We start from the raw sequence: 17,006 nt of genomic DNA, 5'->3' as shown, positions 1-17,006 counted from the left end.
AATTCCCCAGCACTGTTCTCATCCTCCAATTGCCCAATAAAAATCTTAAAAAAACAAAAACACATGGGGTCTTTAATGAGGTAGGAGACAAAGTGAAAGAATAAAAGGAGGCCATGAAAGTGAATAGTTAGGAAGCAATAATTTGAGAAAAGCTCAATATTCGCTGGTTTTATTATTTATTTATTTATTATTAAAAATCAAGACTCAGAATAATCTTTGTTTGCTAATGTCAGAGAGAGTTATGATGTGGGCTCCTGGGACTGAACATTTCCTTAACATCAACTTCAGAGCTTACAAATATTTGCTATGATGAATAAGCAGAGCTAAGCCTGAAGATTAGGTAGAACTTGAGGCTGGAGGTGGAGAGACTAGATAGGAGGCCAACGCAAAGTCTAAGCAAGATAAAGTCTAAACTTGAGTTGTGGCAGCAGGAAATGAAAAGGAAAGGCATTTATGAGGTATTACTGAAGAAGAAAAAACCAACTTGATAACTGTATGTGGATGGAAAATGAATCAAGTGTCTATCTAGATTCCAAACTTTAGGGAAAGAGAAGTTAGTGGTGCCATTAACACATGCAGGAAGCAGGGAAGAAGGTGCAGATTTAGGACAACAGATGAATTTAGTTTGATATATATGACTTTGAAGCGTCAGCAAGACAGAAGGAGATATTCAGCAGACAGTGAAATGAGGGTCTGAGAGCTAAAGGATATAGAGATAGAAAGATCACACATGTGAAAAGTATCCAGTACAAAGCCTGGACCCCATACACCTTTTGCTTCAGCCAGACCAAACCATATGTAGTTCTCCATTGGGCAGCTCTCTCCCATCTCTACCTCCAAACAAACTTTCCTATAAAGCCAGACATCCTACTTCACACCTGGTTAACTCCTTGTCATCTTTCAGAATGCTCAGGTACCACTTTCCCAAACCCCACTCATTTCCACCAGGAGGGTAGTACCTGGGTCTTACCTCTCTATATGAAGGAACCTAATTTTTAGCATCATGCTAAAAAGAGCAGGCACTGCAAGGCTGATTGAAAGAACAGACTTGGCATGTGCTCAACAAGCTTTGGAAGGAACTGTATCCTCTTAGAGGTGACTGCTAAAGAAATAAACTTGGATGACATTTCCAAAGGAGAGAAAAGAAAACTAAGAGGTCCTAAATATAGGTAATCACCGTGGAGCACCTTCACCTAGAAAGCAGTTTCCAAAAATTCCTCTAGACTTTTTTCAGCCCTAAATAACCTAAATACCCTATAACACGGGGATCATTACACCTACCTCACAAGTTGCTGGGAAGATTAAATGAAATAGCATAAAAGCACCTAGTATAATATCTCAATTAATGTTCCTGTCTGTTCCCCAATGTGAAAACATGTTCAATCCTGCTTATTTCTTGGCAACTTTAGTAACTGCTAACCTGAAAAGTAATCCAGTTTAGAAAAACAATGGCCATTTGAGAAAGGGAGGCTAGACTTGTCAGATGATCTCCCTAGAGCAGAGTTTTTTCAATCTCAACACTATTGTCAATTTTGGCTGAAGAACTCTTTGTTGTAGGGGCTTCCTGTGCATTGTAGGGTGTTTAGCAGCATCCTTGAACTCTACCTACTGGGTGCTGGTGGCACTCCCCAACAAAAATGGCTCCAGACACTGCCAAAATTTCCCATGGTTGAGAACTGCTACTCCAGAATTTTGAAATTCTCACAAAAGCCTAAATCCTTTCCCTGGTATCTACAAATAGTTCATAAACTTATTTGTTTCCCACTGATTGATCTACCCATTAACTTATGCTTAGACTTCATAAGTCATTCTCCCTAAAAGTTAACCAAAACTGATAACTAGCCCCTGAACTGTCAAGCAAGTCATCATAAATAACACATGCAGTCTGACCACTCAGTGCATAATCACACTCAACCCTTAAAGCCAAACTAACATAGTGAAAGTAGGAACAGCCAATCCTAAAGCATCTTCACACAAAATTGAGAGTTGCCCCAGCACTCAAATGTCTCATCTTTTAACTTTGAATCTGTAAGTGGCACTAAATAGTGTATAAAATGAGTTTTAGTTGCCTAAAGACTTTTACAAGTTTTAAATACACTAATGACATACAAAATATATTATACATATTTAAGAATTATTTTGTATCAGATGCCCACATATTGCAACAACATAAAAAGTTATGTACACTAACAACAACAAAAAAAACCCAGAAGCGAAAGTAGTAGAGAAACAAAAACTGAGTTAACAATTCACTAGTATTTTGGAATAAATTGCTTGAAGTTAATAAGTATAGCATGGTAATTAAGAGTACAGGCTTGGAATCTGACTACCTAGATTAAAACCCCAACCCTATCACTTACTAGATAGGTGAACTTGATAAATTATTTAACCTCTCTATGCCTGTTTCCTCCTTGGTAAAATAGAGATAATTATAGTACCTACCTTGTAGGGTTGTTGTGGAATTGAATGAGTTAAAATAGGTAAAGTGCTAATATAGTGCCCAGCACATAGATACTTAAGTATTAAACATTATTTATCATTAGTTGTTAAGGATACATAGGCAGAAAGAAGTATACCGGTGGTTATATGAAAGTAGACACAGTAAAGTCAAACAACAATGAACTTGCACCCAGATGCTCTGGGTTCATATTTCAGTTCCTTAACTAACTGGTTTATTTGGGCTTCAATTTCTTCATCTGTAAAATAGGGAAACACTTTGAAAATGGATTAACACAGGAAAATTTAAGGGCAGTATATTTAACAGGATAGTAAGGAAAAGTTGCATCTGTCTGCCAATTTAGTACAGAAAATTTTGTGAAAGAGGTGCCTTTTAAGGAAATACTCTAATAATAGGTGAATAGGGAAAGCACATGCCTTGAACACAGACAGGTCTAATTCCAAAGCCCCCCCTTTACTCCATAGTTTGAAAGCTTAAAATAAAAATAGAACATCCTGAGTCGTTAAAAAATAAACTTTATTTTCTTCATATGAGTTAGGCACACTAACACTAACCCTTTGAAGGTAGCAGAAATACATTAAAGGCACTGGCAGGGACTTGGTCACCATCCACTCCAAACAGCATGAACACACCACCAAAACCCCTAAGTGATCTTTTCTTTTCAAATACGAATGATTCATTCTTTCGGAGGTAAATAAGGGTGACGTTGGAAAAAGTGAGATTTGTCTTGTATAATCAGGAGTGTCCCAATAGTTTGAAATCAATTCAATATGTCCGGTTTTAGTTAGTAAAATCATTGCCTTCCAACGATTATTGCAAAATCAAGGACTGTGCACACTGCACTTTATACTTATTAGGAAGGCATATTTAACAAACAGCTTTTGATAAGTAAAAGTTGCAACATCAATCTCATGTGAGGCAGGTGTTGGGAGCAGAACTGTCCCCATTGCTGCCAAAAAGTGCAAAGAAAAATCAGCCTTTCCTATCCATTCAGCCAAAGGTCGTCCCCACAAAGCCTCAGAGGCGAGGACTGGGTCCCTGGCAGACGATCTTCACAGGTGCCATTAATCAGTCTTTACGAAAAGGAAGGTCAAGTCGTCCTTCCGCAACATTTACGAAAAAATCCCCAAGAATTATGACTTTGCCCCAGGGCTGAGCAGTCGCTGGGTCTCCTCCTCGTTACCCCGCAGGGAAGAGGAGGTGGCCGCATTTGACTTTGCGCTGGTCCTGCTCCATCCTCCCGGTTCTCTCACCGACCCAGCGTGGGAGTGCTCCCACGTGGCGACCGAAGCCAGCCCTCGGCGGGCTCCGCAACCCCGACTGGCGCTCTGATTGGTCAAGGGCGGCGGGAGCCGCTGCGGAGCACGTGGCGTCTCAGCCAAACTGGGCGGGCACCTGATAAGAGGTCGCAGCCCTGCAGGCAGCTCCCGGAGCAGCGGCTTCTGCACTTTGGCCCCAAGCGGCAGCGAGAACGCCACCCAGCGCCAGGGCCATGCAAATATACGTGGGCCATGGTTAGCGGGAGGCGCCGTCACCCTCCACCCTTCGTATGGTAGCGCTCACCTCAGCGCACGCGGCGGCTGCACCTTTAGCTTTTTGGGCTTCGGCTCCTCCTCGGCCGCGGCCATCTTCACGCTTCCAACCCACTTAGGCTCCGGCCCGCCCCCTCCCTGTGTCACCGCCTCCTTTTCTACGAACCCCGCCCCTCCCGACTCCTCCCAGCCCATGCCTCTCCCACTCACAGTCATTGGCTCTACCCTCTCGGCTCCACCCATTAGCTATGTACAACCCCTTTCTGACCCCGCCCACTTGGCTATAGGGGGACCCCAGACTGAGGTAGGCTGAGGATGAGCGCCTGAGTCCAAATGGTGTGAAATTGCCCCCCATTTTCTTAGATCCTGGGTGATCTAAAAGATTTATATCTTAAACCTCAAGAGACGTCTTTCTTCTCATTCAGCGTCTTCCCGCTTATTTAATATTTCCAAATCTGTAGAACTAGTTTCTTTTAAGCTGTTAGTCAGGCAATCTACTGGGCACTCCAACTGCGGGGTCCTCACGGCCTTCTCAGCTGCCTCAGCCTCGGTCCGGAGAGGACCCGGCGCCGAATCACTGACAGGCCCAGGTGTTGGGGTGAGTGTGAGGGGCGGGGAGTCTGAGGTCAGGGGACAGCTCGAAAACTGGGGAGTAGGCTGAATAGCTGGGGCTCCGGACTCCAACCTGGACTGCAGGAGCGTCTCCGGTGCTGTTGGCCGGGAACGCGCCTCCCTCCCGGCCTTCCGGGCTTTCTTGCCAGCGGGGCCGGAAGGGAGCGGTGCACCTGCAGCCCAGTGTTCTCAGGCCCCAAACCCGAGAGGTTCAAGCTCATTGGGGTCTCTCTTCGTTCTCCGGCGCGGGGGAAAGGTCTTGTCACCCATAGTGAGCTCGAGTCCGACGACTCGGACTTCAGCCCCAGGCTTCTCTTCTGCTTTGGAGAACAAAACCTCCGAGTGACCCGAGCGGACGTCTTGCCTGGGGTGGGGAATACAGTGAGGAGGGCGTTGCAGTTCTTCAGGAGAGAGTGAATGTGGAAAAGTGATGAGCGATATGGCTAGTTAGATTTGGTAGATTTGGATTGAACCTTAAGCCTATAGACTACATGATTAAGAAGGTGGTGCCACTGTAGAATTAGGAACCCTCAGATGAGAAGGAATTTTGTGGAACTTGGGGATATATCGAGTTTGAAACAGTGGTTTAGATGGAAATGGTAGAAAGATTAAAAGAAAAAAGCATGGGGAGTAAACCGGAAAGAAACTTTCAAGGAGAGAACCAAAACAGGTGAAGTTTCATTTAATAGGGCAAGAAGTATTTGTTTTGTTTGGGGGAACGTTATCAGTAATATAAAAGGGGTCAAAGGAGTAAGTTGAAGTCTGAGAATAGGTTGTTGGATTTGCTGATTAGGAAGTTACTGGGTCACTTAAGAGAGCAACTTTAATAGACTCAGTTACTGAGAGGAGAGACTGCAAGTGTAGACTTAATCCTTCCTCATTTGGAGCATGAAGCAAAAGATTACTGAGGATGACAAGGTCTCTAAAAGGCTTGAGGTTTGTTTGTTTTAAAGAATGCAAGATACATTGTTTTGGTGCAGAAAGCAAATAACCAATGTATAAGATTAAAGATTCAAGAAAGAAGAGATAAAGACCCTGGAAAAGACCAAAGGGAATGGGATCAGAATTACAAGTGGAAGAATTAGCTTTGGAAACAAAGGAGGAGACTTTCAGTTGAAAACCTAGGAAAAGTGGAGGAATGCGGTAAATGAAGAATTACCTGAAAATTTACATATCTTTAGTTGGAAAGCTGTCTTTGCAATAAGGTTAGCTTTTCTTACTGAATCTTAGGATTTTTACAATGTTTCTAAACATCCAACGTCATATATTGTTGGAGTTCCCTGCTGACTAGATAGTTTTAAGAAGCTCAATAATAGCTCCATTTGTGGGTAGCAAATGGTATTTGTAGAGAAGAAGAATTCTCTCTCCCTCTACAAATGACCTTCTCTCTTATTACACACAGAAAATAAAAGCCATCATCTCCCTGCAACCAAATACACAAACCTTCTTCTCGTTTGTTCAAATTCTTTCACCTGGTCTCTCAATACCACCCTCTCCTGCTGTCTCAGGGTCTTCTTTTTTTCAGTTATTCTCCTACATATCAGCCTTTCCCTCTCTACTCACACCATTCATTCAGCATTTAAAAATATTCTTCCTTAACTTTATGAACTGCTCCCATTTATTTTCTTGTATTTTCATCCCCTTTACAGCTAGAACTCTTGAATGTATCATCTACTCGCCTTATCTCTTTTTTTCCCACTTCATGCTATTTATCAGCCCACTGTAGCATATTTATAGTTTCCAGCATTCCACTAAATGACCACTGAAACCACTTTTACAAAGATCACCAGTGTGTTAAATTATATATTCTCAGTGGGGACAAAAATTGCCTCTTGGGAAACAAACAAAAAAAATTATACTCTTTTTATGTATAAAGCACAGCTATATTTATTGTACATAAAGAGATATACAGATATACTATAGTATTAAAATGTCATGGGGGAGGTGTATGATTGAAGGGAAATCTGTAAAAGGTAATAATGAAAAGAAAGTTGAGAAACACTATTAAATCAACAGATATTTTCAGTTCTTGTAGCTTGAATTCTTTGTGCCATTTAAATAAAATGTTTAATACTCCATTCTTCTGGAAACACACTAATACACTCTAGTCATTAAAAACCATTATCCTCCCCCCTTTTTTTTATCCTTCTTCAGCCATATCTTAGTCTTTTTTTAGGCCTACTTGCTTAACCCAGCTGCTACTCAAATGTTGGAGTTCCTTCCACAGTTTCTCTTCTACTATGCACATTCTCTCTTTGCTTTTATCCTCCTTATAGTTACAATTCCCATTAGCAAAAAGTCATGATTACTCACAAATCTATCTCCAACTTGGCTTCTCCCTAAAGCACCAGACCTATATATACGATAGTCTTTTGAATATACCAATTTGAGTCAAATATATCCAGAATTGGGTCCGATTATACAGGATTAGGGCTAAATGCCTTATTTTCCCCCTCTTATCTCCACCCTCCCCCTCCCTTATCATTGCTCAAACCTGAATATTTCTCTGACCTTTTCATTCTCCTCCATCCCGACTATCAACACTTTAGTTCAGGCCACCACCATAACACATCTCTCAACTGGTGTCACAATACTCAGTTGCCCCATTATGCATTTCCACAGTAGTCTTAAAACTGTAAATTGGATTGCGTGAATCTCCGCCATAAATCCATAGAAAATGATTTTACACTACCCTGAGAATAAAGTGAATCAGTCTCTGCTTATCTCCATCTCGTCTCATCTCACAACTTCCCTCCAACTCCTAAAGTTGCTAAATTTGTACTGGATTTGTCTTATGTTCTCTCTCACATCAAACCCTTGTGAATTTCTGTAGCACACTGTATTTCCCCTATCACAATAGGAATGACATTTTACTATACTAAGTTGTTTGCTTTCTTTGTTGAACTGTAAACATGAGTTCAGAGACTTTAATTTGTTTACCCTTGTATCCCCATTGCTTAATATATAAAACATATCAAAATTACTTGTTGAATGAATAAACGGTCAAAATATTGGCTGAGAATCAGGGGAGCACATTATTTTCTGATCTTATTCTCTCGCCTTGGATATGCCTCTCTCACCTTCCATGCCTTTATTCTTTTATATATAAAAGGAGTACATTTTCTTTTTTAGACACTATCTTCCAAGGATATCTTGACTGTTGTAATTGCATTGTTTATGAATCATCAGAATGAGTGTGTTCAACATTTGGTAAAGGGGATTTATGAAGTGTTTAAGCTGCAGTCAAAGCTCTGATGGAACAGCCTCTGAACACAGTTTCTCAAGTGGCTTTAAAATAAGTTGGGAGAACTCAAAAGTCACTAAAAACAAAAAGATAGTTGTGGTGGTGGTGAGTATATAGTTTTCCCAGGAAGTTTATTAAAATAATAAAAGAACTGCAGCTACTGAAAGGTTAAGTAGTTAAAAGAAACAGGCTGCATGTGATATGTATTTAATTGTTATATGCATTAGGCCCTTGGTCATAATATGGATAGAAGAAATAAGCTCTCTTTGCCTATAATAGAAGGTTAAGATGGGTTTTAAAGCTAAGCACTGTTGAAAGCTCCAAGTGTTATACTTTCATCTCAGCACTAAAGATAGCAATAATAAATCCAGATGGTAGTTTAACTTACTGTATTCTTCTGAGACCTGAACTACTGCCAGTGAAAACAACTTTGGTGGAAACTTTTCCTGGAAAGAATTTTTCACAAGCTTAAGAGGATGAGTAGGAATCTGGCTCCTAAAAATAAACAACAAAGTTGCTTTCTTCCAAAACAAGCAGCTCTTTTAGGGTGTATTGTGGCAATTGAGTACCACAGATCTGTAGTAATTTAAATTTAAATGAATTAAAATTGAAACTTAAGTACATCAGTTGTATTAGCCACATTTTAAGTGTCCAATAGCCACATGTGATTAATGGCTACTATATTGGACAGCACAGATATAGTACATGTTCATCATTGCCTAAAATCCTTTTGGACAGTGTTGCATTATGTTCCTAATAATTAGTCTTTAAGGGGCAGGTAAAAACAGGAGCTCAGGATTCAACTGGATCTGGGTTTAACCCTAGCTTGATACTGATGCTATGATCTTAGATAATAGACTTAACATTTCTGATACTTTATTGTAATAGCTGTAAAATGGGGATAAGAGAAGTATAGCATTGATTTGTGAAGATTAAATGAGATAATGTAGCTACAGTGCCTAGCATAGTATCTGGCCCATAGTAAGTACTTAATGCATTTTAAATATTATTAATTCATTTATCCTTAATGAATAAAACACTTTGAATGGAACTGAAAATTAATTTTTGCAAAGGATGCCATACCAATAGCTGGCTCACCTGAAGTGCCCCAATCATTGAGTTTATTACAGTGTTCTGCATTATACGACACTATAATTCAGATGAAGATGTTATTCCAATGAAAGGTGTCATAATACAAATTTATTTGCAGATCTTATTGCTGGATATCCTGTTTCATTGAAAAAAAGAAAAGTGTATCAGCAGAGATTATAGTCAGTTAAAGTCAGTAGGTTCTGTGTAGCAAATTTATGTATTCCAATGGCACTGTTTTAACACCCAAATAGAAATATGAGGCTAACACAAAGCAAACCTACTGACTAGGTAAAGTAGAAAAATTGAGCAGGTTTCAGATATTCTAATAAAATTTCAGATATTCTGAAAAAAAGTATGTCCAAACCCTAATGTATCAGGGTTTATTCCTGCCAATTCAAGTTGATTGCTTGACTAAACAGAGATGGCTTTGAACAAAGAAACATTTTATTGTTTCCAATAAATAGGAACCCTAAACTATTAACAGCATTCATAACCTTATTAATACAGTAATTACTAAGATACCGCTTAGTAATTAGTATTATTTACTTGAAAACTATTGAACATATGCCAAATGGGAAAGAGAAATCATCACCAGATAGTCTTTAAATGTCAGCTGCTTTCATAAAATAAATGACTTTCTCTAAAAAGAGCTGGTCAGGTTGATGTCATTGTTTTCTGTGTCAACAGAATTGAATGAATCCATTCTAAAAAGTCTTCCATTCCTCTTTGAAATTTATCTTCATGCATAGATACTATTTTCAGATTTTAAATTCTTTCTCCTTAGGCTACATGTATATGTAGCCTAATAATTTTGAATGAATGGCCCACTGTACTAAACACCTAATACTGATGCTATCCATATAAAAGAAAGAAAGAACTAAGGTAGACATTTTCCCACTGACCCCCATATTGCAAGGACAAAAACTTTTTATTTGAAATATAACTAACCCTCAGAAAAGTATACAAGTCTTAACATAAAGTCCAATGATTTATCATAAAATGAACACAACTTGTAACCATCATCTAGATCAGGGGTTGGCAAATTGCGGCTCGCGAGCCACAAGCAGCTCTTTGGGTACATTCCGTCTCAAAAGTTTGCCAATCCCTGGAAGAGCCAATCCTGTCCCTCCCAACAATTTAACAATTATTCAAGAGCCATAAATATATTTTTACATAATCACCATTATTTGAATAATATTCTTTAAAATTTTTATAAATGAAACTATGATAGTTTTATTTTCATTTTCAATTTTACTTCAGAGCCTGCAGCTTGTGAGCTGCAGTTTGATGACCCCTGGAAGCTCTTCTGTCTCAAAAGTTTGCCAACCCCTAATCTAGATCAAGAAATAAAACATTACCAGCACCTTAGAAGACTACCTCTATACCCTTCTCAGTTACTGCCCCCACTTTTCTCCATAAAATAAACCATTTGAATTTTCAAACATAGTTTTACCTGTTTTAGAACTTCATATAAATAAAATCATACTGTGTATCCTTTTGTGTCTGTCTGTTCAATATTGAGTTTGTAAGATTCATCCATATTTGTTTCATGTAGCAATAGCTCATTCATTTTAATTGCTCTGTAACATTTCATTTAATAATACATTACTGTTTTTTTAATATATTTTTTGTATATTTCTATACACATTTCTGTTTAATCCACCTGGGAGTGGATTTTTGTGTCATAAGGTATTATGATAATGTGTAGCAATACAATTGATTTTTTGTATTAATCTTGTATTCTGCAACCTTGTTAAACTCATTTATTAGCTCTAATTGTGTGTGTGTGTGGTGGGGGGGGTTATTTCTTCCTTTCCATTTGGAAGACTTGTTTCATTTCCTTACCTAATTACCCTAGCTAGAACCTCTAGTTGAATAGAAGTGGTAAGAGTGGACATCATTGTTTGTTCTTGATATTTAGGGGAAAGCTTTTGGTCTTTAATCATTAAGTATGATGTTAGGTATGGAATTTTCATAGATGCTTTTTATCAATTTGAGGAAGTTTCTTTCTATTCCTAAGGGTTTATATCTTTGAAGGGTGTTGGATTTTGCCAAATGATTTTCTGTACCTTTTGAAATGATTATATGTTTTTTTGTCTTTTATGAGTATTGTGTATTATGTTGATTGATTTCCATATGTTACACCAACCTTGCATTCTTGGAATAAATCCCATTTGATCAGGGTGCATAATCTTTTTTATATGTTGCTGGGTTCAGTTGTTAGTATTTTGTTCAGGATTTTTTGCCTCTATATTCTTAAGTGTTAACAGTGTGCAGTTTCTTATATTGCCTTGTCTGGTTTTGGTGTCAGAATAATACATGGATACTTTTTTATGTATACTAAATTTAAACCTTTCCCCCCTCCCCCAGAAAATGATCCACAGTCTATTTCTCATAAACTGCTCCGGTGACATATTTCTAGAGAAGCACTGGAAGAGTGTTGTGAGCCAATCTGTCTGTGATTATTTCTTTGAAGCTCAAGAGAAAGCTGCTGATGTTGAAAATGTACCACCTGTCATTTCAACACCTCACCACTACCTCATCAGTATCTATCGAGATAAGCTCTTCTTTGTGTCTGTCATACAGACTGAAGTGCCACCTCTCTTTGTAATTGAGTTCCTACATCGAGTTGCTGACACTTTTCAGGTTGGTTATTCACCAGACCTTTTGAACTTAAATTACGCAAGTTAGTTGGAGGTGGGACACATTATTATATTTTTGAATTACCCAGCTATTGACGTGTTGTCTATCTGTCTTTCTCTCTTCTACTAAGCATAAGTTCTAAGCATAAAAACTTTTTTGTAGGGTGTAGCACCCATGGCCGCTCCATTCACTGTTTTAGAAGAATAGAACAATCTGGTCATGATAGCCTTATTTTTTATATGTATTACAAATTACATCAGGAAGCAATAATGCCCTCCACATATAATTTTATGAATAGTCCCAAGATTTTATTGGTTATGAAATCTATTAATATTTACATTTTATTATTTTTTCTTGTTTTGCAGAATATACCAAGTAGTTTAAAACTTAGCTGTGTGTTTTGGGGTACCTAGTCAGGGCAAAGGAAGTTTATAGTTTTCATTCTAATTTAATGTTTCAGTGTACTTTCTGGCATAATATATAACAGAAATTCAATTCAATCTAAAAATATTAAGAAAATAGGGGCAGGCCGAGTGGCTCAGTTGGTTAAATGTTGGCTTAAGAGCGCTAGCTCTGAGCAACAGGGCCGCCGGTTCGATTACCACATGGGCCAGTGACGCTGCGCCCGAACTGAGCTGTCGCTCAGCTGCCAACAGGTGGCAGGATGGCTAAGCTGGTGTAACAACAAAATTGCCTGTTCGATGGTGGGCTATGCCCACCCGCAACTAAGACTGAACTCGGCACCTTGAGCTGAGCTGCCACCCGGATGGCTCAGTGGATATGGGCGTGCGCTCTTAACAACAAGGCTTCCGGGTTCCACTCCCACATGGGATGGTGGCTACGCTCACCCACAGCTAAGATTGAACACAGCACCTTGAGCTTAGAGGCCACAAGCTGTGGACAGGCAGCCAGATGGCAACTGGCGCCCTCCACAACGAAGACTGAAGAACAACAACTTGGCTGGTTCCCTCCCCCAATTCCCCAACACTGTTCCCCTCCCCCAATTCCTCAATTCCCCAATAAAATCTTAAAAAAAAAAAATATTAAGAAAATATAGAGCAATAGTATATAGAAATATCGAGGGTGTTTTTTCTGTTTTACATTCATCTTAAACAATTAATTATGTTACATAAGTTTATCCTTCAGAACAAGAAGTATTTAGCAAGCCTTTCTTCATGCCTGCCATTGTGTAATATTATGTACATTTTGTTAGGACTACTTTGGTGAGTGTTCGGAGGCTGCAATTAAGGATAATGTGGTCATAGTATATGAGCTCTTGGAAGAAATGTTAGACAATGGATTTCCACTGGCTACTGAATCTAACATTTTGAAAGAACTGATTAAACCACCAACAATTCTACGTTCTGTCGTCAACTCTATTACAGGTAAGGCGAAAACATACTTTATTAGGATCTGAGTAATTAAAACTTCATAAACAACTTATTGTTCCTTATGTTCTGACAGATTATTAAGGTGGTACAGTTTGGCCAGAATTAAAGTTGTTGATAATGTTAAAATAGATAGTATATTTCTTGTCATGGAAAGAGGCTAGATTATAAATGATAAAGAACTTTTGGTTATTACTTTTTTGTTATAGGTTTTTCTACAAGACCACAACATTATTACTATTTTCTAACACTAAATATTAAGACTGAATAAATTATCCCATTTAATCCTAACGAAGCCTATATCATGATGGATGTTAACTAAACTTATGTGGTAATCATTTTGCAATATATACATAAATCACTATGTTGTATTTCTTAAACTTAACGCAATGTTTGTTATATGTCAATTACAACTCAATAAAGTTGGAAAAAATAAAAATAAAAAACAGTATTATAAAATTTGCATTGTGTTACTACCCTACAATTACTAGAGTATAGAAAATGTAACTCGCTTTCACAGAGGATGTACTGTCTTCTGCAGGTCTTTGTTTTATACATGCAAAAGATGTATTAAAACAAAAGGAGATAAGAAATTAGTCCATTTGTGAGATCTTATACTTTGTGTGCTTTGTACTTGTGTTATAACAGTATTAAACCAATTTTGGTTTAATTGTTCAATAGAGTTAGAAATTAAGTACATCAGATGACAATATTCTTTTGAAAATATTAAAGATTTCTAGAGAAAGGTTTCTATGAAATGTTATATGCCATTCCAGCTCTACTGTCCACCATTGTAAATGCTTCTCCAATTGCACTGACCTAAAAAATGGGGTGAGAGAGGCCTGTAAGAAAATGATTGTTCCATAGCTCTTATTCATCCTCTGTACAAGGCTGAGTGACAGGAGAAATTCAAGGAAAGATAAGCTGGAGTATCTGTGCTCCTAAAACTTATACTCTGGATGGGAGACTGAAAAAAATTAAAATACATAAATAACAGTATAAATTTTTTGAAAGCAATTTCATCCTTTATAGATGTTGTCACACTGGAAAGTGTTGTTGTTAAGCATGTACCACTTTTGAGTTGGAAATCTAAATTAACCAAAAGTGTTAAATACGTCACATCTCAAGGATATATGTTTTGGACAAGCAGACTTATTTTCAGATCTATGTCAGCTTACCAGGAAATTAGCCTGCTGTTGAACATTAGCCGTATTGCAGCCAGATGGGTGAGCTGACCTTAAAATGGAAAAAGGCCAGAGTATGTTCTTCATTCCAGTTACTCCACTGAGGCCTGCTTGGCAGCATCTCCTGTCAAATCTAAGCTGAATACCAAAGGACCTAGTTATCACTCTGTATTCTCAGTGGAGACATTTTATCGGCAGAAGGTTTTGAAACAACCAGCCTCTTTTTTTCATCAGTGGCAGCAGGATGAGATTCTGTTGTTGAGCCACTGGAATTAGATTAGGTTACTGTTAACACACAGGAAGCGAATGATAAGTGAATGAATTTAACCTGGATTGGCAGATAGAGTGCCACATGGCCTATTTCAGTCTTCTAGAAATTTGATCATGTTGGTATGGATATGTCTCCAACAATTCTGGAAACCTTCCACAACTTCAGTGAAGAAAAACCCAAATATTAAAGAAGCAACTAAAGCATTCTTTTTTTTTTTTTTTTTACTGTTAATAGCTTTCCTAATGATCATTTTATACATTAGCTTTGCTTTCTCCTTTTCCGGTTTTCAGGCAGTAGTAATGTTGGGGACACACTCCCCACTGGACAGCTGTCCAACATCCCATGGCGTCGGGCAGGGGTAAAGTACACAAATAATGAAGCCTATTTCGATGTCGTTGAAGAGATAGATGCAATTATAGATAAATCAGGTAATTGTGTGTATGCTGTCTTATTTGTGAAAAAAACAGTTCAGCTGACATAAGCTGAATAGAAAATTGAAATCCCTCGGCAGTATGGTTTCAGTGGAAAGGCATTGGTTTTCTAATTGTTTAAAAATCTGTTTATTTTGCCCAGAGATTACATATAATTTTCATAACCACTAGTTGAGTAAATCAGATCTTATGCTGTCTTACATTAAGCCAGTTATTACCCTGTTTACCCCCTTGCCATTTATTCATTCTAGAATTTATTGTATATCTACTGTACACCATACCTTTGCTACTACTTTTTGTGCATTACTTCTAGTAAAGACCCCAGACAAAACAACAGTACTCTGCTAGAATCATAAAATTATTTTTAAAACATCTAGTCCAACCCTCACATTTTATACAGAAGGAAACTGAATTTTAGAAGGGCTAAGTAATCTGTTCAAGGTAACACAGCTAGTTGGTGTATAAAAATGAGTTACTGTGAAGTATAGCCAATATCTTTTCTTTAGTGAGTGCCCTTTTAAGTGTAAAATTCTATTGTACAGAATAATAGTTGTATTACAGAATAATGGCTCCTATTTCTTCAAAGTTAACAGATAGCGTAATCCATTTCATGAGAAACTTGCCTCATTTTAAAATTCTGTTTAAAATATTCTAACTTCATATCCAGCACTGACATATAGTACAAGTTTGACTATAAAGATATAGACAGGTTTGATTTTTCCTCAGAATTCTCATATTCCAACCAGAGTAAGGTACGGGCCATAGCAGTCAGTGAAGAAGCTGTCTGAAGTGGTGTAATGGATCTCTGTCCACTGACCTGTTAATAGATGTGCAAAGCTTCAGTATGTCTGACACCCAGGAGGTATCTCCATTACTTCAGATATAGCGATAGCTCTAGTAAAGACGCAGATTCCAGTGATGTTATCACCCTGTTTCTTCTTTCTTCAGGATCTACAGTCTTTGCAGAAATTCAGGGGGTCATTGATGCTTGCATTAAACTATCTGGAATGCCTGACCTTTCCCTTTCTTTCATGGTAGGTTTTGTTCTCTTGTTCTGTAGCTGCTTGCATGCCTAATCCATGTGAAGTACTAAATGAAATGATAAATACTGAGACATGTTGGTATGTTAGGATGCAAAAGACTATCTCAGAAATATTCTTAGCACAACTTACCAAGAATAGCTTACATGATGAGCATAGCCTTTATGGAAAGGCTGAGGAAAGGTCTTTGCCTAGGTGTGCTAGAAGGAGCTTAAGTGGCTGGCTGGCTTCTGTTATTTTTACTGAATTATTATTTGCTTTGCTGATATGAAAAGGCATTGATCTTTTGCATCATTTTAGACTTGGCATGACACACTACTAAGAACAATCAAGAGAACTGAGTTCTGGTGCTGTCTCAGCTACTAAGTTGTTCTGACCTTGAGTTCTTTGAACCTCAGTGTTTTTTCATCTATGAAATGGAAATGATACCACTTATATTTTCTAGCTCAGAGAGTTATTGAAATTCAAATAAAATAAGGCATATAAAAATTTGCATTTTGAAACTATAAGGTTGTGTTGATGGGGTCATAGTAACAAACTCTTACATGACTGCTTTACCTTTAAGGCGCATATTAATTTCTCATAATATCTGAGTAGAGTTGCCATATTTGTTACACTCTATGAATATGGCTGTGTTCTGTTTTCCTGGCAGAACCCAAGGCTTCTAGATGATGTCAGCTTCCACCCCTGCATCCGGTTCAAGCGTTGGGAATCTGAAAGAGTTTTGTCATTTATTCCTCCAGATGGAAATTTCCGACTCATATCATATCGTGTTAGCTCACAAAAGTATGTTGGTGCATCAGCCAGATACTGCCATCATATATCAATGTGCTGGGTAGAACTGCCTTCCCTGTTTTGTTCTGACAGTTGGATACTTGAATTCACCATTGCTCTCTTTAGCCATGGTTCACCAGGAGAGCCAAGGACTGGTGAAAATATGTCTAAAATAATCAATGTACCTTGAATCTGAGAGTATAGAGTAGTAGTAAATGAGACTATAGTCAAATATGTACCTGAGAGCAAGCATGTGTGTATAACTGTGTATAACTTGGGCAAAACTATGAATCATGCCATAATTTTACTATAGTCTGGAGACAGACCTACCGATAGC

At 38.1% G+C, this 17,006-nt stretch overlaps 2 protein-coding genes across 3 annotated transcripts in view; one reads left to right on the top strand and one right to left on the bottom strand.

Annotated features, from left to right (window-relative positions):
- ADK (adenosine kinase) overlaps positions 1-4,123 on the bottom strand; it is a 537,152-nt gene extending 533,029 nt beyond the window's left edge. For both annotated transcript variants that reach the window (XM_019626043.1, XM_019626068.1), the window contains exon 1: positions 4,022-4,123. In XM_019626043.1, coding sequence (XP_019481588.1) covers positions 4,022-4,086 — 65 coding nt within the window. In that variant the 5' untranslated portion in view covers positions 4,087-4,123. The remainder of the gene's footprint in view (positions 1-4,021) is intronic.
- Positions 4,124-4,282: 159 nt separating this feature from the next.
- Positions 4,283-17,006, top strand: part of AP3M1 (adaptor related protein complex 3 subunit mu 1) — a 20,741-nt gene continuing 8,017 nt past the window's right edge. The window contains 6 exon segments of the mRNA XM_019626349.1: positions 4,283-4,588; positions 11,309-11,584; positions 12,795-12,966; positions 14,715-14,852; positions 15,804-15,889; positions 16,548-16,890. Coding sequence (XP_019481894.1) covers positions 11,312-11,584; positions 12,795-12,966; positions 14,715-14,852; positions 15,804-15,889; positions 16,548-16,890 — 1,012 coding nt within the window. The 5' untranslated portion in view covers positions 4,283-4,588; positions 11,309-11,311.

The sequence above is a fragment of the Hipposideros armiger genome, unplaced genomic scaffold (assembly GCF_001890085.2).
Source record: "Hipposideros armiger isolate ML-2016 unplaced genomic scaffold, ASM189008v1 scaffold_15, whole genome shotgun sequence".
Taxonomy (NCBI): domain Eukaryota; kingdom Metazoa; phylum Chordata; class Mammalia; order Chiroptera; family Hipposideridae; genus Hipposideros; species Hipposideros armiger.
The sequence above is the reverse complement of the archived record's forward strand: the minus strand, read 5'-3'. Positions and strand labels throughout refer to the sequence as shown.